We start from the raw sequence: 20,737 nt of genomic DNA on the forward strand, positions 1-20,737 counted from the left end.
TTCACCAACACCCCGAAAGGCTTCAGGGTGAAGACCCATCCCGTCTGCTCGTTGAGCACGGGGCATCCACTCAACACGTTCTCCTTCCATACTTTGACGGCGTCAAAGTCTTCCATCACCGCCTTCAGATGGCACTCCAGCTCGTTTACTTTGCCCTTAAGCATCAGCTTTTCCTTATTGGTGGTGTCAAACAGCTGCAGGAAAACGTCATTGATCTTTCTGCTCGCCTCCCGAGCCAGCAGCTCCACCATTTTGTCAAATCCTGCCTGTTTGGAGCAAATACAATGAACATGTTATTTTCTGCATAAAACTTCAATGCAGATACCGTCACCTAATTTCAGGCCACTTCAGTCCATTTAAGCTCTGACATCATCAAAACTTTTATTTACAATACAATTGTATTTATATAGCACATTTCCGGCCAGTGCTGCACTGTTTGAGTGTCATTGTTACCTGCAATTGTATTATGAATATCGTTGTTGACTGCGTGATGCATTGCTCACATCGGGCTTCAACCAACCCCTCAAATATCAATAGTGAATGGAGTCTAGGTTGGCGGACTCCTATCTTGGAGGGTAATACTTTTTTCATCCAGCACTGTGAATGTTTACATGGTTTGTCAATGACTGTCAATTAAAATGCATGGAAAACTTTCTTTTGTGTGTGGTACTGCATTAGTTTAAGAATATCGTGTTTGTCTATTGTTGTAGCTTAGTTGATGATCAGATCACGTTATGACAAATTTATGCAGAGTTCACAAAGTGTTTTCTTAGGTTACTGAAACGCAACAGCACGCGTGTCGTCCTCCAAGTCTCTAGATGGCGCTACTGCTAGCTGATAAATGTGGCCATCCAGGTCCCTAGATGGCGCTTACACTGGCGTCAAGTAGCACAAAAAGCTAACATTTAGCCGAAGTTTCAGGCATATAACAATTCGTACGGTCGGATTCGAGAGACACGAGTTAAACCGTTTAAACTAAGTATTGACACCACCAACACTGATCAAGAAAATAACGTGACAATATCAAAGTGAGCTAAAGTCTCGGTGGAAACTTTAGCTTGCTTCCCAAGCTACGTGACAAGGCGCCATCTTGGTTAGGTTTCTTCTTGCATTCAAATGTAACATCTCTGTACAACCTGGAACTACCCCAAACGTCAATACGTATTGACCGAAAACGTCAAATAAACACAACATTAAAAAGTTTACCTTCGCAGAATGGTCCTTTGTAGCATGTCCAGTCGTTAAATCCAGCGTACAACTAATAAGCGTCTCCAAAATGGCGTTAGTTTGGGAATAAAACACCGAACTTTCCGACATTTTTTTTTTGACATTGGATTTATTGCATACTCTCGCTAACAAGATCTTTAGTAAATTCGCATCGCAGCCCCTTTTACAAACACTCCCACATGGGAGGCCGCTCGACCTTGGGATTTCAAAATAAAACTTCACACACTTCAAAATAAAATATTTTCTTTTGCACATTCTCCACAACACACTTCACTAATGCAATGTTATAATGCAAAGAGCAAATCATACTCCTGTATCGTACTAAAATACTTCAGTAGAGCTGTTTATGAAAATAGCCTAAGAAAATAGGAGATATGTCCTTTTTTGAATTAATAATGCAAATCTGGCCTTGCAGACTTTGCATGTTCTCCCCATGCTTGTGTGCATTTTCTCCAGTTAGTCCAACTTTCTCCAACAATCCAAGAACATGTTACGTTAAATGAAGACACTAAACTGTGCATAGGTGTGAATGTAAATGCTTGTCTATATATGCCTTGCAATTGACTGGCAAGGGGCAACTAGCCAATCTTGCCACAAATGCGCATATTGTGACCACTAATTAGCATTTTGTGCACACTTTGCATCCATATCAAGGCAACAGGACTGTGTGTGGGCTTCTCTGCTTAAGTAGCTGGCCCCATGACCAGAGCCTGGATAAGCGGAAGAAAGTTGATCAAGGGATGGATTCATACATGAGTTAGTTTTTGCGTGTTCAACTAATTAAAGTCAAAGAATGCCAAAGTGGCAGTGCCTCCATAATTTTTTTAGTGTGCTGCCCTCAGAGGAAAAAGGGATGCACAAATATACTAGTTGTACAGTAAAGACATTTTTTTAAGATAGCTCCTTTGAATTATTTTTAAAAAGATTTTCCTGTCCTATATGCAAATAATTTATTTACTTTTATTTTCCTTTAAAGCGGAAGTCAACCCAAACGTATTTTTTTCAAGAATATGGTCACAGCAGGACCAATAGTTGAAACACGGCATTCGGATTCATTTTGCGTTAGCGGAATATAAGTTAAGCAGCAAAATGCACTCGTTTTTAGCCATCTCTGGTGGCGGCCATTTTGTCACTTCCGTCGACTGAAAATGACATCACAACGACCAATCACGGCTCAGATTCAGAGAACGGGTCGGCCGCGATTGGTCGTTGTGAGCAGTTGTCTAAAAAGGAGTGGATTAACACTTATTCCACAAGCGCAATATTTAGCAGAATGCCTTGTTTCAACTGGTGGGCTTGCATAGAACATATTCTTGAAAAAAAACAAAAACTGTTTGGGTTGACTTCCACCAAGTGTTTTTTGGGCTCAGTTTTGGCGGCGCGGGCCTCTGCGGATTAGTCTTGCCAGAAAAAAAAAAAGACCAGCACCAGTGCGTGGGACATCCTTTTCCTCTTTTCCCGCCATCTTCCAAAGCGTTTTACGTCAACAACACGGAGACGGCTTTTCCGTCGCAGCTGTGCTTCTTGAGCTGCCTGGAGTCCGAGAAGCCTCGCCCGCACGCCTGGCACGAGTAGAGCTTCTGCCCCGTGTGCACCTGCAAGTGCGACTTGAGCTGGTTGGACTGGTGGAACTTGCGCTGGCAGAAGGCGCACTGGAAGGGCTTCTCCCCCGTGTGGATGCGCAGGTGGCGGTAGAAGTTGCCGTCGGTGCGGAAGGCCTTGCCGCACTGCTCGCACTTGTAGGGCTTCTCGCCCGTGTGGATGCGCTCGTGCTGCTTGAGGCTGCCGGCGTGGATGAAGCCCTTGCCGCACACGTCGCACACGAAGGGCTTCTCGCCCGAGTGCGAGCGCTGGTGCGAGCGGAACGAGTACTTGTTGTGGAAGGCCTTGCCGCACAGGGCGCAGGAGAACTCCTTGTGCTCGCTGTGGCCCTTCTCGTGGAGCTTGAGCGAGCAGGCGGCGCTGAAGCTGGCCAGGCAGATTTTGCAGCTGTACGGCTTGACCAGGAGCTTGTTCCTCTGCCTGGGCGGGAACGCCTTGGGCTTGTCCTCGCCCTTGGCGTGCACGTACTTCAGGTGGATCTGCAGGCGGCAATTGAAGAGAAAGGTCTTCCCGCACAGGTCGCACATGAAGGGCTTGCGGGCCCCGTGCACCAGCATGTGCGACTTGAGCTTGTTGTTGTCCGAGAAGCTGTGCCCGCAATCCTTGCAGGTGAAAGGCTTCTCGCCGGTGTGGATGCGCAGGTGTCGCTTCAAATTGTTGTTGAGGCTGAAGCGGGCGCCGCACACGTGGCAGGTGAAGGGCTTCTCGCCCGTGTGCACCACGCTGTGGCGCTTGAGCGCCGTGCCGGTGCGGTAGGAGCGGCCGCACACGGCGCACACGAAGGGCGTGACGCCCGTGTGCTTGCGCTTGTGCACGGTCAGCGAGTGGGCGTACTTGAAGGTCTCGTCGCACACGTTGCACTTGTACTTCTTGGCGTTGGTGTGGACCATTTGGTGGAAACGCAGCGTGTCCTTGCTCTTGAACTCCTTGCCGCAGGTGGCGCAGCTGAAGGGCCGCTCGTCCGAGTGCACCACCATGTGGCCGCGCAGCTGCACCGGCGTCTTGCAGGTCTTGCTGCACAGCGGGCACTGGAGCGGCTCTTTCCACTTCTGAGCAGGGCACAAATCCCGGGGAGAAAGCAAAAGAACCTTTTCAGTCTTAGGAACAGGCGGCGCAAATTTGGTGTTCACAAATAAGTATGTTGTGCTCACAAAGTAGAATTCTGTGTCCACAAACGATTGGCAACCACGTCCAAATTAGCATTTGGTGTGAAGGTGCGGCCAGAACTTGGGAGTATTGTGGCCGGAATCGAGTCATTTGCGGCAACAATTCAGTATATTGGGGCCACAATATTTTACTTTTACCAAATCCAGATTTTTAGGCCACAGCGTACAGTAGATATAACGCACACAAAAAACGTAGCCACAAAAGGCTGACGCTGCGACATCCGCCGTACTAATTTGGTATTTTAGTTCCCACAAAATACATGTGATCTATATTTTTTGGATCGTTTTTAGTAGGGCTTGGCGATACGGCAAAAAAAAAAAAAAAAAAAAAAATTAAAATCACAATATATTTTGTCACATCTCGATTATGATCATGATTTTTAAAATGACTCTTAACTGAAAATGTTAAAGCATCTATAGTAAAATCTGAATTTGAAGTACGGTACATTTTTTTTTTTTTTAATGAAAAAGATGAACATAGAAGTGTATTTTTAAAAATTATACTCAACATCGCAACACGTGTAAATACAAAATAACTGGAGAGAATCGTCAGATTGGCTGGGTTTTTAGAGACTTAAGGCCAGTCGCAGAGCAGCAGAATCAGGATTCAACTTTCTAAATGCAGAAAAATTGCAGCGGGATATGGAATAAAATGTCGGCGTTGCTCTTAGTGTAGCGCAATGGCGTCTTCACCTGGTGGCGCAGCAGGTGGTTCTCCAGAGAGCGCTCCACGCGAAAGGTCCTGCCGCACTGCTCGCAGGCGAAAGGCTTGGGCTGGGCCGGTGGCTGATGGCGCTTCAGGTGGTTCTGCAGAGATTCCTCCTTGCGGTACGAGCGCTTGCAGTGCGGGCAGGGGAAGGGCAGCGGCGCCTTGGACGCCGCCTGGTTGCTCAGCGCGTCATCCTCCACAGACTTCTCCAGAAAGCTCTCCACGCAGCGCTGGGAGGCGACGGGCCGCTGGTGGAGCGCCGCGTGCTTCTTCAGGTCCGCCTTCCAGGAGAAGGCGGCGTCGCATTGGTCGCAGGAGAAGCGCTTCACGTTCCGCCGCGCCTTCTTTCTCGGGCTTTCTTCCTCTTCGCCGGACTCCATCTCGTCCTCGCTTATGTCGGCGGACGCTGAGAGAGCTCGAGCTCGAGAGAGAGAGAGAGACGGAAGCCAACGCCTTCATTTAAAAGAAAGAAACTTGTCTCCTCGTGATCCAAATACAGCACAACCTCATAAATCCAACACTTTAGAGAAAGAATTCTCATTGGAAATAATCTGCTCAAGGCTGCAAAAAGGGGGAAAAAAAATGCTCTGCCTACATACAGTGTATATTGAAATTACTCTTAATTTTTTTTTCTTTCCTAACACGTGTCTATTATTGTCTACCATTTTAATATTTTGGTTGCTAATGTTTTTGTCGTATTTGGGGGGTATTTTTAATCTGATATTTTGCATAATTAAAAAATGTGGGTAGACATTTTTTTCCCTAATATTTTCATTTTTTGGTATACTTTTTTGCATTATTTCAAATGTTTTATATTTGTGCAATTTTTTTGCCTAATATTTTGTATAATTGTCTAGCACCATTGTCATAATATTTACTATATTTTTTATCCAACATACTGTGGAATAGTTTAGGAATATTTATTTTTTTTGTTTTTGCTTTTTTTTGTGCGTCGAAACAGTATTTCATATATTTTCCTAATATTTTAGGAGTTTAGCGACTTAAAGGCCCATTTACCACAAAAGCCGGTGACCTCCAAATTACCTAACTTCATAGGTTCAACTGTAACATCTTAGTTACCCATTTCCACTTTGAAGCTCGGCTTCCTTGTTCTTCTCGGTCTTCCTGATGAAGATTCTTCCACTGAGCCCTGTAACACAAACCAAATATTAAAAGTGCTTTTCTCGTTATAAACACAGATTAATAAACATGACAGGGTGACAAGCAAATGTTGGAGACACCAAACCTGTTTTTGTGCTTGTTCCTGGGCCGGCTCCTTATTGCTAAGGGAGCAGGAATCGGGATTTGGAGCATCTTGAGGCGAGGACGCAGGTTGAAAGACAAGTTGCGTGACGAGCGTTGCCTCCGTTGTCTCCTGAGCAGCAGACTCCTCATCTTCCACAATGAACACGGCGGGGGCGTCGCCGAGCCCGCTGACAATCATCACAGGGGCAACTTCGGACTGGGGGTCCGTTTTGGGACTCCGGACTGCCTCGTCATTACCCACTTCCGAGACACTCAGACTGGATTCTGTGTCAGCGGCAGTCTGGTCGGCGGAGACTGACAACAGTGTGACTTCTGTGTTCATTCGCAGAGAGAAAATAATGGCAAATTAATGACTAGATCACTTTTTTAGTTTCCAATTCATCCCGATAAATAAGCGGACTATAGCAAGCAAATTTCAGATGGTGCCATTCATTATGGTTACTACGAGCATAGTTAGAATGCAGTGTAGGTAATTACTAATTTAAGTCAACAGTTTTTCATATTAATTCATGATTTGCTCTTATTTGAGCCTATGCCTAACCTATTTCCAACTATTTATGTATTATAAACTTGATTTTTATTGTCATACAGATTAATTTATTGCTTGGGGGGGGCAAGATTGTGTTTTATTAATCAGGGTTCAGTCCTAGTGTGTAGTAGGCACTTTAGTATGGTGCTTAGGGGAGTCTTGCCTCCTGCCACAGCTCCTCCATCGCTGATGATCTTGAGCTCCTTCTCCAGCAGCTCCATATCCCTGCCTAGCCGTCCTACTCGGACGTGCAGCTCCTGTTCCAGTTGTCCGGCCTTTCTCTGCATCACGTCCTCCAGCTGCTCCACTTTGGCCTTCAGCGCCTCGTTCTCGTCGCACAACTCGGCGAACACCCGATGCAGCTGAGCCAGCAGATCGCGTTCGATATCCCGCAGGTCGCCAACGAGGCCGAGCGTCGCCTCTTCACACGCCAAGTTTGGCGCTTGTTTCTCCAACGCGCCCCTGAAGATCGACACGGTGGCTTGGAAGGCGAGATCGACGATCGACGCCACCTCGCCGTCGAACCTCGCCCCCATGTTTGTGCCAACTGTACACCGAACCGACGATTAAAAAACACTCAAATCGAGAATACAGCCGTGTTGTGATCAATGACGGCTCATGTTGACTATGGCTGACTGTGCGTCTCTATAAAACTTCCGTGTTTCATTTCCGCTTCCGGTTTCTTTTTCTTCTTTGTCTCCTTTTTCCGCCTCTAGCTGATACGTTTCGATGGCCTTAACTATCTCGCTACTATTTCAAATAATGGTCAAACACACAAAAGTCACAAATAATATACTAATATAAATAATTATATTTTCTTTAGAAGTGTTTGGATTAAAACAGGCAACCTTTGGCTAACGGGCCGTAACTTTTGTTGTTGTATTGTATTATAGTCGTTTCCCCCTAAAATTGGATAGTGAAAATTGTTTTTTCAACAATAATATTATTGCAAATGTCTTATATTTTTCTAATCTAACTGTGTCTGTGTTTTCTAATATTTGTGCATTTTTTAACTAATATACGTGACTTCTGTGTAGGCACCGTGGGTTTAGTTCCCACTCAGGTCCTTTTGCCTGAAGTCAGCTGGGACTCCAGCACCACGCGACCCGGAACCGGATAAGTGATATTGAAAATGGATGAATGGATGTAATATATTAATTTATTATGTCTTTTTCTAATACTTTGCATTACAGTGTAATATATATATATATATATATATATATATATATATTATTATTATTATTATTTTTTTTTTTGCTACTTCAGAACAGAATAGAAATAAAGCGTTTTTTCAAATAACATTAAGTGTATTCTCAATAGAAACACACTCAATGGGCACTTTATTAGGTACACGATCCTATGTGCTCCAATGCATCCATGTACAGTTGTACAGCGTTTCAATTGTCACAATTAGACACTGTGAATGTTTTCCTTGATAGACCAAAATGTATTTATTTTATTCATCAATACACATCCGCTGCCACTTTGAAATGGACTAACCACACTGTTGACACACTCTTTTTGTGCAGCCTGCAAATTCGGAGTTTATTTTCAGGTTGTCGGTATCCAAACAGAACATTGCATTTTGTCTGGCTTTGCTAGTTGTGTCCGACAAGCACGACTGCATTGATCTGCCATTCACACGTAATGCATAAGAAAAAAAGAATGAAATGCACGTTGCAGTGACATCAATTGGTTAGCATGAGGCTAAATATGTCTACTTTTTCATCAGGGGTCCAAAATAGGAATACCCCCAAAATAAAATCAGTAGCACCTCCTGGAAAGATAGAAAAAAAGTTGCCCCCGACACCAGTTCAACATGAAATTGGGTGGAAATGTCTGAAGGACACACCAAAAAGGCTCTATATTGAACAGGAATTCGGCCATTTTGGTTTGAAGCAGCCATCCGGGGTAAATTCCATGGCTTGTACTTGAGTGACGAATTTCTACTATGGCATTTGCCCAAATGAGCCAAGATCAAAAGCCGTCTGTTTGGGCGGTGGATCGGATGGGTGTTGGCAAACTAGGACGTTTTTTGTCGATGCCGTCCGTTGTGGGCAAATCCTGGTGCCAAAGTTTGATGATCATTTTGAGAATTATCAGAAAGTCAGAAAAAAAAATGCTCCGAATACCAGCTTCTTCTCTTTGATTGAGAAAATTTGATCAAATTAGCCCTGATCAGAAGCAGGTATCCCAGACAAAATTTCAAGCATTTGCCATGCAAACAGGGGTCCAATTGTGCACAGTTGATGACTTAAAGCAACCAATCAAAGGAGTAGTTTCTTTTGAATATAAGTCTAGAGACACAAAACAAATCAGTGTTTTGTTTTTATTTTTTTTCGACATGTAATTTCACGTCGAATCAGACATGCAAAGTCATAAGGTGTGATAGCTGAAGCGGTTCCGGTCTGCCATCCATTCATTCATCCATGCATCCATCCATTCAGTCACTCATCCAACACTCCTTGATTTCACTCTGCTGACGGTTCCATTGGTTTGGAACCACACATCTGGAAGACATTTGAACACGCCAAGCACACGTTTACAACACTGTAAGAAACCTGAGAGCCATGGACAGACGTACACATCAACCAGATTCCCTTTTGATGGAAACAAAAAAAAATTATCCTAAAGAAAAAAAAAGAGCTTTGGATGATTTTCGTGGGATGATAAATGAGATTAATTTGGCATAGAGGACTTCCTCCACTAAAAGACATACACAGTTGTGTTGGGTATAATAGCAGTGTGTTTAAAAAAAGTGCTCCACATCTAGGTTGCATGACAATTCACAGGGGCCAGATGTTAGTCCACTATTTTTGAAGTCACTTAAGAGTCTTTAGAGACTTTGTGGATCAACTGTTGAGTCTTAGGAGATTTTCTGAAGCAACTGGACTTTTTGGCAAAGTGGAGGGTAAGAGAGTTTTCCCCCCCGGATTCATCAAATATTTTCTGGACCAAGTGAAGAATCTTAAGACATTTTCTGGACCAAGTGGAGAATCTTCAAAGACTTTTAGGAAGAACTGAAGCATTGTAAAAGACGTTTGGATCAACACAATAGTCAACTGGAGAGTGTTTATTTTATTTTCTGAAGCAACTATAAAATCTAGACTTTTTGGACAAAACAGGGCGTCTTAAGAGACCGTCGATAGAGACTTTCTGCACTAATTGAAGCGTCTCAAGGAATTATTTAGACCAACTGGAAAACTTTCAAATAATTTTCAGCCCCACCAAAGAGTCTTTTGAGACCTTTTGGATTAAGTAGAGAATCTTAAAAGACCTTTTGATGAAACCCAAAACATTTGGTCCAAAATCTCACAGTTATCTTTCTGGACCAACTAAGAGTTTTTAAAGACTTTTTAGATTTGAGGGTCTAAAGAGATTTTTGGACTAGCTAGTTTTTGCAGGCTTTTACAGACTGGAGTCCATCTACAGAAAAGATTAGACCACATTGAAAAAGATGATTTATTATTAATTAGCATAAATTATTAAAGCATCTTTGTTCTGGAGTATCTTCAAAGATGGTTTAGAACAACTGAAGTGTGCCCTGAGAGACTTTTGGGACTAACTCCAGAATCTTCACACGTTTTAAACCAACTGTAGCGTGCTTCATATCCGTGTTGCATCACAGAAAAGCAAAAATCTTAAAACATTTTTAAGTTTGTATCGTTGATCATTTTTCTCCCCAACAGCCCAAATTCCACTTCCCTTCACATTCTTCAAAGGGGTGACACCTTTGATAAATTGTTAGCTTTGATGCTAATTTGGAGTAGAAGTGTTGCCAGTAAATGTTCTGGGACGGAAAACAAAGGCCATTGTGAGAATTCTGAGCTTTACTCACTTTTTTAACTGCACTGCTATTACTCTGAACTCTACACGCATACACACAAACAGACGTACACACGCACAGTCCATACGAGAAAATCAAAAAAAGGAACAGCGCGAGCTACTTGATACTCTATCTCACAAGCGGCAATCATATTCCCGCTCCACTTCCCTGCACAGCCAGTTGGGGGGGCGTTACCGCATAGACACAGCAGGAGAAGAAGTGAGTTCAAAAAGTTCTTCCTTCCTGCGTCACATTGCATCCAATCGCTTCCACCTGGGAGGCGGTGAGAAGACATCACTTTTTCTTACTGGACTTCTCTGAGCGTTTGGCTTCCGCCTTTCCGCCGCGCTCTGAGCGCTCCGCCCTGTCTTTGTCCCGTCCCCTGTCCTTTTCTTTCTCTTTTTCCGCCTTGTCGGCTCGGTCCGATCGCTCGCCACCGCGCTCCGACCCAGCCTTGCTGCCGTCGCGCCGCGTGCCCTCGTCGGTGGATGAGGTAGTTGCTTGGGCTTGGCCCCACTTGGCCATCTCCTCGTGTTCCGAGATGCCGCTGCCGATGTTGTTCACCCACGTCTTCAGGTCCTCCTGACACCAACGCATAAACGAGTCGGACGTCAATTTGCGCCGAGTCCTGTAGCCGTGTTAGAAAACACAAGAATGACTTACCTCGTCCTTAGCGTGGAATAAGAACTCACTGCCGTCCTTCGTCCTGTGAGCACAGTAGACAAATCAATGTTATTTAGGTGTGAGGAAAATGGTAAGAAAAATCTTTTCACACATTTGAAACCAACTGGAGAGATACCTTAGATACATTTTGGGCCAATGGAAGAGTCTTTAGAGACTTTTTGGGCCAATGGAAGAGTCTTGAGAGACTTTTTGGGCCAATGGAAGAGTCTTGAGAGACATTTTGGGCCAATGGAAGAGTCTTTAGAGACTTTTTAGACCAAGGGTCACTTGGCACTTTGCAGACCAAATTAGGAGACTTTGGAGCCAAAGTTTCTTCAGAGATTTTGGACCAAAGGAAGAGTATTTCAAAATGATGTCAATTAGCAGAAGTGTCTTTAAAGATTCTTTTTTAGGACCTGCTGGAGAGTATATATCATTTTTGGACCAATTGAAGATAAGATTAAGATGAGAATTGGATAAGATATACTGTAATAAGAGAAGATTTATTAGTCCCACATTGGGGAAATTTGCAAGAAAATTATGATACTTTTTAGACTAAAGAGTCTTCTGAGAGTTTTTAGAGGAACTCAAGAGTAATCAGATCGTTTTGGGAGTTTAACAGTCTTAACAGACTTTAAGACCACTTAAAGGATCTTTATGGACTTTTTGGACCAACTAAATAGTCTTTAGGGACCTCTTTGAGCAACAGAAGAGTCTCTTGAAACTCTTAAGACCAACTGAAAAATCTTCAAAGACATTTTAGACAAACTGAGGAGTCTTTTAAGACTTTTAAGATAAACTTTGGAGTCTTTGGAGAGTAGTCCCACATTGAGGACATTTGCAAGAAAATTATGATACTTTTTAGATTAAAGAGTCTTCTGAGAGTTTTTAGAGGAACTCAAGAGTAATCAGATCGTTTTGGGAGTTCAACAGTCTTACCAGACTTTAAGACCACTTAAAGGATCTTTATGGACTTTTTGGACCAACTAAATAGTCTTTAGGGACCTCTTTGAGCAACAGAAGAGTCTCTTGAAACTCTTAAGACCAACTGAAAAATCTTCAAAGACATTTTAGACAAACTGAAGAGTCTTTAAAGACTTTTAAGATAAACTTTGGAGTTTTTCGAGTTTTTAGACCAGGTGGTCCAAATATACAGCGTAGGGACGAGAACAAGCTCGTACTTGAGCGTGAAGACATTCTTCTTCTTCTTGTATCCGTTGGTGACATCGCAATGGCAGTGTGCGAGGTTGAGCATCGGCTCATTGTTGTACGCCGTGGCGGTGTTCTTGGCGTCCTTGTAAAAGCCCAGCTCGCCTTTGTTCAGTATGCAGTACAGGTTCACCCAAGACCTGCTGAGGTGGGAAGGTGGAGGGGGTGGGGTTGGGTGGAAAAGGCAGGGAAGGGGGGTGGAGACGTGAAGAGTTAGCGGGCTCTGCAGAGTACCTGCTGCTAAGCTAACACCTCACTCACCTGATCTTACAGGTAGGTGGGCGAGAAGGACCAACACCAACAAGGGAGAAAACACACTGCAGAACAACACAAGACGGACGCCAACGGGGGACGAGGGGGCACGTGCAGGGCGGAGGGGGCTGCATACAGTTTGAGGTAAAGTGGGGGGAGCTTAAATCGCACTTACCTTGGAGGTGATGAGGGGGGCGGCAGCCAGCAGCAGTAATGATGGAAACAAACGGTATGAAAGTTTGGTTAAAAAAAGAGTTGATCGATTGAATAATCCGAAGAGACTTTTCAAGAGTCTTCAAAGACTTCCTGAACCAGAAAAAAAAAAAGTAATTTGAGATTTTTTTAGGTCAACTGAACAGCCTTTGAAGACTTTTTGTAAGCGTGTTAAAAAGACTTTCTGTTTTAGACAGAGTTTGGACTAATGGAGGAGACTTCAGAGACTTTTTTCAGGCCATTTTGGATCAACTTTAGAGTCTTCAGAGAATTTTCGGATCAACTGAATCGTGTCTGGTGACTTTTAGCCCAACTGAAAAGCCTTTAGAAAAATTCTGGAGCGACTGAATAGTCTTTGGAGTCTTTTTGGATGAACTGAGAAGTCTTGAGCGCTTGTTTTGTACCAACCGAAGAGTCTTTCGAGACTTAAGACCAGTTGGGGCATTTTAGACAAAATGGAGAGTCTTTTGACTCTCTAAACTTTAGTCGAAACTTTAGACCAACTCAATAGTCTTCAGAAACGTTGTGGACTGGCTGAAGGATGTCAAGAGATTTTTTTTTCCCAACCAACTGAAGGGGAAACATTGGTGAAATTCCTTTTTTGCTGGATAAGTTTGGCGTGTAAGACCACCTTGCGGTGAACTGCCGTGAGTATTGTCAGACGTGTCCTGCGTGGCATCAGGACCCAGAATACCCACCTGTTGGTGCTCTTCTTCAGGCTCTCGATGTCCAGCTTACGGAAGAGGAAGCCCTCGTGGTGTGCACTGTATGTGGGTGGCTGGGGGGCCGCGGGGCCACTCTGAGCCGGAGCCGAGCGGGATCGGCGCGTGGTCTCTCCAGACTCTTTGGGTCGCGGCCGGCGCCGCGGCTTGGGTCTGTCCCGGGCTCGAGGCCGGTCGGGACGGGAAGACTTCTCCGGTAGTCCGTTTGGCAGGCGGGGAACCTCGCCTCGGGCCTGGAGCAAAGGCGGTCAGGAAGAAGATTCGCGTATGGCTTAATACACATAGTGTAGCTGCGTTCAGAACCTCTCTTTTTCTGGGGAATGCATACTGGGAATTTACCAGTCTTTTATGAAGCACTTTTGGGGATTCAAAAGAAGAAAAAAAAAAAAAAATCGTCAGCTGGTAGACCGTCCATAATAAATATTGAAAAAAGGCATCATAATAACATAACCGGTATATACAAAAGCATTTTTTGCCCGTCTGTGTTGTCATTTATTGCTCTATTTGTGCGATTTTTGCACCGAAATTCAAGAATTCATCCTGTGCCATAAATCCAAACAATACCACGGGAGTCGAGAACAGAAAAATCATTTTTGCAATGCATGATGGGAGATATTGCTTTTGTAGTGAACCTATTATACTTTTCAAGATGCATTGTGCCAATGAGGGTCCTGTATAGATGACAAACTACATAGTCTACACATTCAAACAGCGTTACAAAACGACGCACTCAATATATTCTGATTGTGATTCTAAACACCTGTTGTGCCGTTTTGGGAAACGCTGCGTTTAAAGGAAGTGCGTAAATTTCCAACCTGTGCTGCTTCTCTTTCCTGAAGCTGCTCCACTATTTCTGCCATGGTGGTTCTTCTCTCTCTGCGGGAAGAAAAGCACGCAAAGCAAGATGGCGACTGCAATGAATACATATGCGAGATAAAATGATGAGATGCGATTTAATTGTAGAAATGAGGGGCTTAACATCTCACCCTCCTCCCGAGCGTCTGTCAGAATGTTCCTTGCCGGTGTCGTGCTCGCTGGATTCCTGCCTCTCCAGCCGGTGGCGGTCTCGCTCCCTCCTCCGGCCCTCGTGGCTTCCGTGTCCCTCCTGCTCGCTGGACGTCTGCCTCTCGAGGGTGCGGCGCTCCCGCCGCTCGGCGTGTTCCCGCCACACCTCCTGAGGAAGCTCGTTCTTGCGGGCCTGGATCAGCTGCTCGCCAGACAGCCGACGCTCCAGCCGGGCAATCTGCGGCTCGGGGTTAGTCCTGGAGGGCCCGGGCCCTGCGTGGAGCCGGTCCCGGTTGGGCTCCTGGAGGACCACCTCGGCCATCACGGCCACCTCGGCTCTCCCCGTCATCATCTCCCTGCCTTTTTCCCGGACCTTCTCCAGCCGGCTGGCAACCAGAAGCGGCGTCACGGCGTCGTCCAGGTGTTTGATTTTGGGTTGGCGGAGGTACGGCGATGGCTTGGCGTCCACTTCGAGCTGAAGAAAGGTGAGCACAATTGATCGATTTTTATTCACTGAAATAGTGGGAGCGATTGTGTGGTGTTTTTTTTTAATGCAATAGCGACGGCGTTTTCTATCGACAGAATTAAACCATCCATCATTAGACCATAGAACTAAGGATTTTCAAAAAATAACATATTCAAATTTTTGTTGTATGACTATATCCATTTATCTCTCTGTCTGTCCATCTATCGTATGTCAAACTAAACTAAAGGTGTTGCATTCAGGAAGCGTCTGAAACAGGGGCGGAGCCAGAACGTGGCTTATGGGCGGGCCTGAATATTCCTCTCACTGAGCACAATCCTCCTGTCCCCACACATCGTATATTCAAATAAAATGACAAAGTGAATAATATGAAGTTCAGATCTTCCCTGGAGACAACCACAATTATGCCATTCTTAATATACAATAATAAAAATTTTTAAAAAGACACACACGAGGAAACACAAATTCAAACATAATTTAACCTGATAAGGCTTAGTGGCCACATACGTGGACACCGATTTCTAGCTCTTGTGTCTTGTGGAGCTGTGGGTGTTTTGGACACATATGTGGGCACTTACACTGCCATCTTGTGGTCTCAGAAGAGTATTACATACAGTCAAAATACAGTATACGAAATACAGTACAATACAATAAAAAAAACTAAAAGATGATGCTTAGTTTTTCTTCTAATTAGGTTCCAATAAGCCCAAATAGCAAGATGAAAAATAAAAAATGGATGTAAAAAAAACATCTTGGGCCTTAGGAGGTTAATAATAATTTACCAAAAAATTAAAAGTATATATTTCATGAATCTCACTGGGTGGGCAGTGTGTCAATCAGGTCAGGCCCACCCATGGCTCGGCCCCTGGTCTGAAATCACAATTTGTCTTTTCTTTTCTCTTTTATCTAATTGTGAAAATTTTCAAAAGCATAAACACTTTAAAAAGAAATGAATCTAACAGAATCTGCAAAGTGAAGCTCATGAAAAATGCTCAACTCTTCTCACCTTGGTTTGAAGGTGCCCCGCCTTCCCGCCGCTCTCTCGCGCCTGATTGGCCGAGACCAACATGGCGGCCGTGGCCACGGACAAGATGGACGAATGGGCGGGATGGACGGGATGCCGGACCCCCGAAGGGGACGGCGTGGGTGTGGCGGGCGAGGGGGAGGGCGGCACGCTGGCCTCGTTCTGCTCATAGATGGTCTGTCTCATGACGGGGGAGACGGGCAGGCGGGGGAGGCCGGGGGGCGGAGCCGCGGACGCATCCTGGGGGTCCAGGAAGACTTTACGACCCAGCAGAGGCGTTGCCGGTTGTTTGCTTTGCTCGGCTTTCAGCTTCTCCACCTGCGCAAACAACGCAAACACTTCATCATCTACAAATGACCAAGAACACAACAGTCGACCTCGAAACCCTAACCTGAGTCCCCTAATTCGTAAAACGCAAACCCAGGCTTGAAGCCCGTCTTTCAAACCAAAATAAGACATCAAATTTTGGCCTTCAAAACTTGACCCTTGTTTTGAAACTTGAAATCACAATTTGAAACCCCAGTCCTGCCTTGAAACCCAACTCTGAAGACCTTACCCCAAGCTTGACACCCTAATTTGAAACTCTTGTATGAAAATCACACTTGAAACTCAGGCTTGAAACGTGAATGCTAACACACTTTTTCCAATTCTCATTTGAAAACAAAATCCACCTTTGAAACGCTAACCCTGACTCGACACCCTACTTTTATACCTTAACCCTAACGTGAAACCCTACTCTTGCTTCGAAATCCAAATTTGAAATCCTGACTTTGACTCGTTTGAAACCTTAACTCGAGCTCAAAAACCTTATTTGAAACACTAACCCAGGCTTAAAAGAAACCCTATTATCAAACCCCAACCCTGCCCTGACATCTGAATTTGAAACCCTAACCCAGATTTGAAACCTATCGTGAAACCCAAACTTGACTTGAGATCCTACTTTGGAACTCCAACCTAGCCCCGAAACCCTTATTTGACCTTCTTGGAGACTCTCACCCTGTCTTGACACCCTAACTTTGAAAGCCTAACCCTGATCTGTGACTTCCAACCCTAAAAGCTCCTTGAAACCCAAACATTAAAGCCCAACCTTGTCACGAAAGCTACATTTGAAACCTTAACGCAGGAACCCCAAACGCCAATTTTCAACCCTTAAGGCAGGCTTGGAACAAGGTGTCAGAAATGTTTGTGGACTCCTTGGGACACAGACACCAAACATTGCCCTGGAGAAGACGCGGAGCCGTACCGTGGTGAGCCGCCTGAGCGAGCTGAAGCGCTCCTCCCAGGTGGCGGCGGCTTTGCGGAAGGCTTCGTGTCTGCGTATGAGCTGCTCCACCTCGTCCACGCTGCCTCCCAGCTCCTTGCTGCTGACCAGAGGCTCCTGCGCCGCCAGCCACGCCTCCGCCACCACCGCCTCCTGAGCAAACTGGTGAACCTCCAGCACTGCACGCACAACATTTCACACCGTCCGTCAGTCCGTCTTCAAGTGGGAGCAGCAAAAACACGCGAGCGTCGCAGTCATTACGGAATTTGATTTGTTATCCTTGTCATCGAGGTTCCGCGCCATGCGCTCATCCGCTCTTTTTCCTCACTATTCGGCGCGCTAGTAGAATGGCCGGGGGGGGGGGGGGGCGCAAGAGTACGTCGGATGGCAAGGCTGCTGAATAAATGCGCAAATAGTTTTCCGTAAGTGCGCGTCTAGATGGAAATGAAATTGAGCAAATCAACGTACATAGCAACGATATTCATTTTACAGTTTCGAACTAAACGGGAAACGGGAAGGCGGACGTGCGTTTGTGGAATAAGAGTTAGTCCACTTGTTTTGAGCCATCTCCGGGGGCGGCCATTTTGTCTCTTCTGTCGACTGAAAATGACGTCACAACTCCTCGGGGCTTAGGTAACGACCAATCGCGGCTCACCTGTTTTGCCGAGCCGCGATTAGTCGTTCTCTGAGCCCCGAGCAGCTGCGATGTCATTTTCAGTCGACAGACGCGACAAAACGGCCGCCCCCGGAGCTAGCTAAAAACGGCTGCATTTCTCATATTCCACAAACACAATATCAATGGGAATGCCGCCGTTCAACCAGTGGGCCTGCTGGGAACATATTCCGGAAAACGATATGTTTGGGTTGACTTGCGCTTCAAGTGCGCGGATGTCAACTAGCGAACATTTGCCTCGCTAGTAACACGTTTCTTGTCCCATTCGGACGCCGAAGTTGTCCTACAGCAGTGGAAGACACGGAAGTTATTCTGCCAGTGTGCTGAATTGTGTTGTTGGTGCTGACAAAGAGCTCACTAGTACACGGGCCTTTGGCGAATAAATGTTCACGCGGCTTTGCATAATTTCCTGTCGGCGTGCTTACGTTGCTGCAGGGCCTCCCAATGCTTGTCCCACTTCACAGACAGCTCGTGTTGCTTAGCGACCACCTGGTCCAGCTTCTCCTTGATCTGCGCTCAAAAATTGCCCGGCGTTATCGTCGTCGTCATCATGTGAGCGTTTGCGCCCAGGTTGTCCTCGCCACGCGCACGGTACTATGTCGCGCTATGTTAACATTCTACGCCACACTCATGTAAAAGGTGTGCCTTGGCGCGCTAAAAGTTGGGAAAGAGTGTTGCAGTTGATTTAGTAGAGTGAGTCGTGAGCCGAGACCTGCTGAGCTGCGGGATTCCTCGCCGCCAGCAGCATCTTGCCCATGTCGATGCATTCCATCACGCTGCGGCTGCGGGCGTCCACCTCGTTCCTCAGACTCTGGTGGTCGTTCATCAGAACCTCCACCGACGACACGTCCCTGAACACCACACGGTCGCACGTCGGTGGAGGGGCACAGACGGCCCCAAAACATTTTCCATCTTACTCGCGCAGCTGTCAATGAACTGCAGTCACATTGAAGCTTTTTTGTTGCCGACAAACTTGTGCTCCACACGTCAGCCCAATTATCAGTCATGGAGTGAGAATGAGTGGAAATGTGAATGTTTACTTTGCAAGTCACTTTACGGTGTGCGCCCGAATAAATTTCAGGTCAGGGGTCGTTGTGCTGCTAGTTAAAAAAAAAAAAAAAAAAAAAAAAAAAAGTTCGTCTGAACTCCTAATTCGCCTGACTCCTAATTCGAAACCATAAAGGAGTTGTCCAACCCAAACCCTTGTCTGAAACCCTAGTCGAGGCTTGAAACCCTAATCCTGATTTGAAATCCCCCTTTAAACCTTGAATGAAAACCAAATTTGAAGCCCTGCATTGAATTTGACACCCTACATTGAAGCCCCAACCTGAAACCCAAATCCTAACTTCAAAACCTAAACCCATGTGTGAAACCCTAACCTAGATTTGAAACCCAACTTCAAAACCCTAATTTTTTGAAACCCCAAACATGGCTCGAAACCCTACTTGGAGATCTTAACATAGGCTTGAAACCTAACCCAGGCTGGAAAACATAATTCAAGACACTAACCCTGGTTTGAAACTCTAACTCTGGCTTGACACCCTAGCCCTAATTTAAAAACAAACCCTGCAATGAAACCCTTACACTTGACACCCTACTTCAAACCCCTAACTTGAAACTGTAATGCTAATTTGAAACCTTAATCTGGACTTGAAACCCAACTCCAAAACCCTAACCTTTTAAAACCCCAAACATGGTTTGAAACCCTAATTGGAGGTCTTAACATAGGCTTGAAACCTAACCCAGACTTGAAACCATACTTTAAGACACTAACCCTGGTTTGAAACTCTACTCTGAAACCCTTACTCTGGCTTGACACCCTAACCCTGATTTAATAAACCAACCCTGCAATGAAACCCTAACACTTGACACCCTATTCCAACCCCCTAACTTGAAACTGTAATTTGAAACCCTAACCCGACTTGAAACCAGAACTCTGTCTAGAAACCCTACTTTGAAACTCTAACCCTGGCTTGAAACTCAAAACCTGGCTACTGGAGACATTACTTTGAAACCCCCAGAACTAGCCTGAAACCCTCCTTCAAGGCGCTACCACTTCTTTGCAACCCTAACCCAGGCTCGAACCCCCCAGTTTGAACCACGACGGGTTCATAATCAATCAAAAGACAAATAACCAAAAGGTTCTGAAAGGGTGGCGCGCGCATACTTTGGCTTGTCGCCCGTGTGGATCTGGCAGAGGACGGAGTCCATCCACGTGATCTGATCGCGGGCCAGGCCCAAGAACCTGAGCTTGTCCGTCTCGGTGGTGATCTGCAGCCGGCACTCCTCGCAGGAGGTGAGCAGCTCCTTCCAGCACTGCATGACTTGGTGCTCGCGACAGGCGATGGCTTCCGCCTTCTCGCCGGCATACACCGTCCTCAGCTGGGCCGCGCCCTCCTGCAGCTGACGCACCTGCCGGAGCACGACGCCTGAGGAGGGAAACGTCCCGAGCGTCCCGGTCGGATGCGGCCACGCGTTCCGTTTACCTGCGTGACCAGCAGCTGGATGTCCTGCTCGAAGGCGTGCAGCAGCCTCTGCAGCGCGCTGGTGTTGGCCGCGCTGCTCTGACGGACGCGCACCTCCGGCAACCTGCGCCGCTTGTCCTCAATCTGAGACAGAACCTGGGAAACACGGAAGCACCACTTCCAATACGACGTCCAATAAGAGCACCTCTCCTACATTAACTGGGACAATGAGGAGTGTCAAGTCACACATAATGATAATAAAACATTTTATGTGACGCATTTTCCAACAATACTCTTGATACATTTCAGTATTTTAAACGATCAACAGATGTAAGCGCTGTATTGAATAATAAAGACCTTTTTGAAAATGGAAGCATTTTTGAGACTAGATTTTTACATCTTGTTTGATATTCCCTTTAAAATTCACAAGACGAGTTTGAG

The 20,737-nt window shown here is 45.6% G+C and overlaps 2 protein-coding genes across 9 annotated transcripts in view; both read right to left on the reverse strand.

The window, feature by feature from the left end:
* Positions 1–117: 117 nt before the first annotated feature.
* On the reverse strand, positions 118–7,157 carry LOC147144358 (uncharacterized). Of its 2 annotated transcripts, none has more exons than XM_086036475.1 (6): positions 6,663–7,157; positions 5,951–6,282; positions 5,785–5,854; positions 4,689–5,119; positions 1,207–3,878; positions 118–266 (listed from the first exon to the last, which is right to left on the reverse strand). In XM_086036475.1, exons 1-5 carry the CDS (start codon positions 7,033–7,035, stop codon positions 2,706–2,708), a joined length of 2,379 nt encoding a protein of 792 aa, XP_085892601.1. In that variant the 5' UTR covers positions 7,036–7,157; the 3' UTR covers positions 118–266; positions 1,207–2,705. The 2 variants fall into 2 exon arrangements, with proteins under 2 accessions (XP_085892601.1, XP_085892600.1); XM_086036474.1 differs by having other exon boundaries at positions 4,689–5,125.
* Positions 7,158–8,814: 1,657 nt separating this feature from the next.
* sptbn4b (spectrin, beta, non-erythrocytic 4b) overlaps positions 8,815–20,737 on the reverse strand; it is a 54,147-nt gene continuing 42,224 nt past the window's right edge. For 5 of the 7 annotated variants that reach the window (XM_086035704.1, XM_086035706.1, XM_086035702.1 and 2 more), the window contains 12 exons: positions 20,318–20,452; positions 19,999–20,243; positions 18,544–18,682; positions 18,257–18,341; positions 17,141–17,337; positions 15,880–16,215; positions 14,371–14,864; positions 14,200–14,260; positions 13,361–13,617; positions 12,170–12,340; positions 10,989–11,031; positions 8,815–10,907 (listed from right to left, as the gene is read on the reverse strand). In XM_086035704.1, coding sequence (XP_085891830.1) covers positions 10,620–10,907; positions 10,989–11,031; positions 12,170–12,340; positions 13,361–13,617; positions 14,200–14,260; positions 14,371–14,864; positions 15,880–16,215; positions 17,141–17,337; positions 18,257–18,341; positions 18,544–18,682; positions 19,999–20,243; positions 20,318–20,452 — 2,451 coding nt within the window. In that variant the 3' untranslated portion in view covers positions 8,815–10,619. Of the gene's footprint in view, positions 10,908–10,988; positions 11,032–12,169; positions 12,341–12,477; positions 12,625–13,360; positions 13,618–14,199; positions 14,261–14,370; positions 14,865–15,879; positions 16,216–17,140; positions 17,338–18,256; positions 18,342–18,543; positions 18,683–19,998; positions 20,244–20,317; positions 20,453–20,737 lie in introns of those variants that run through there. The other 2 variants (XM_086035707.1, XM_086035708.1) reach the window with 2 other exon arrangements.

Source organism: Filicampus tigris, chromosome 7 (assembly GCF_054856515.1).
Source record: "Filicampus tigris isolate MCC_2025a chromosome 7, RoL_Ftig_1.0, whole genome shotgun sequence".
Lineage (NCBI taxonomy): Eukaryota > Metazoa > Chordata > Actinopteri > Syngnathiformes > Syngnathidae > Filicampus > Filicampus tigris.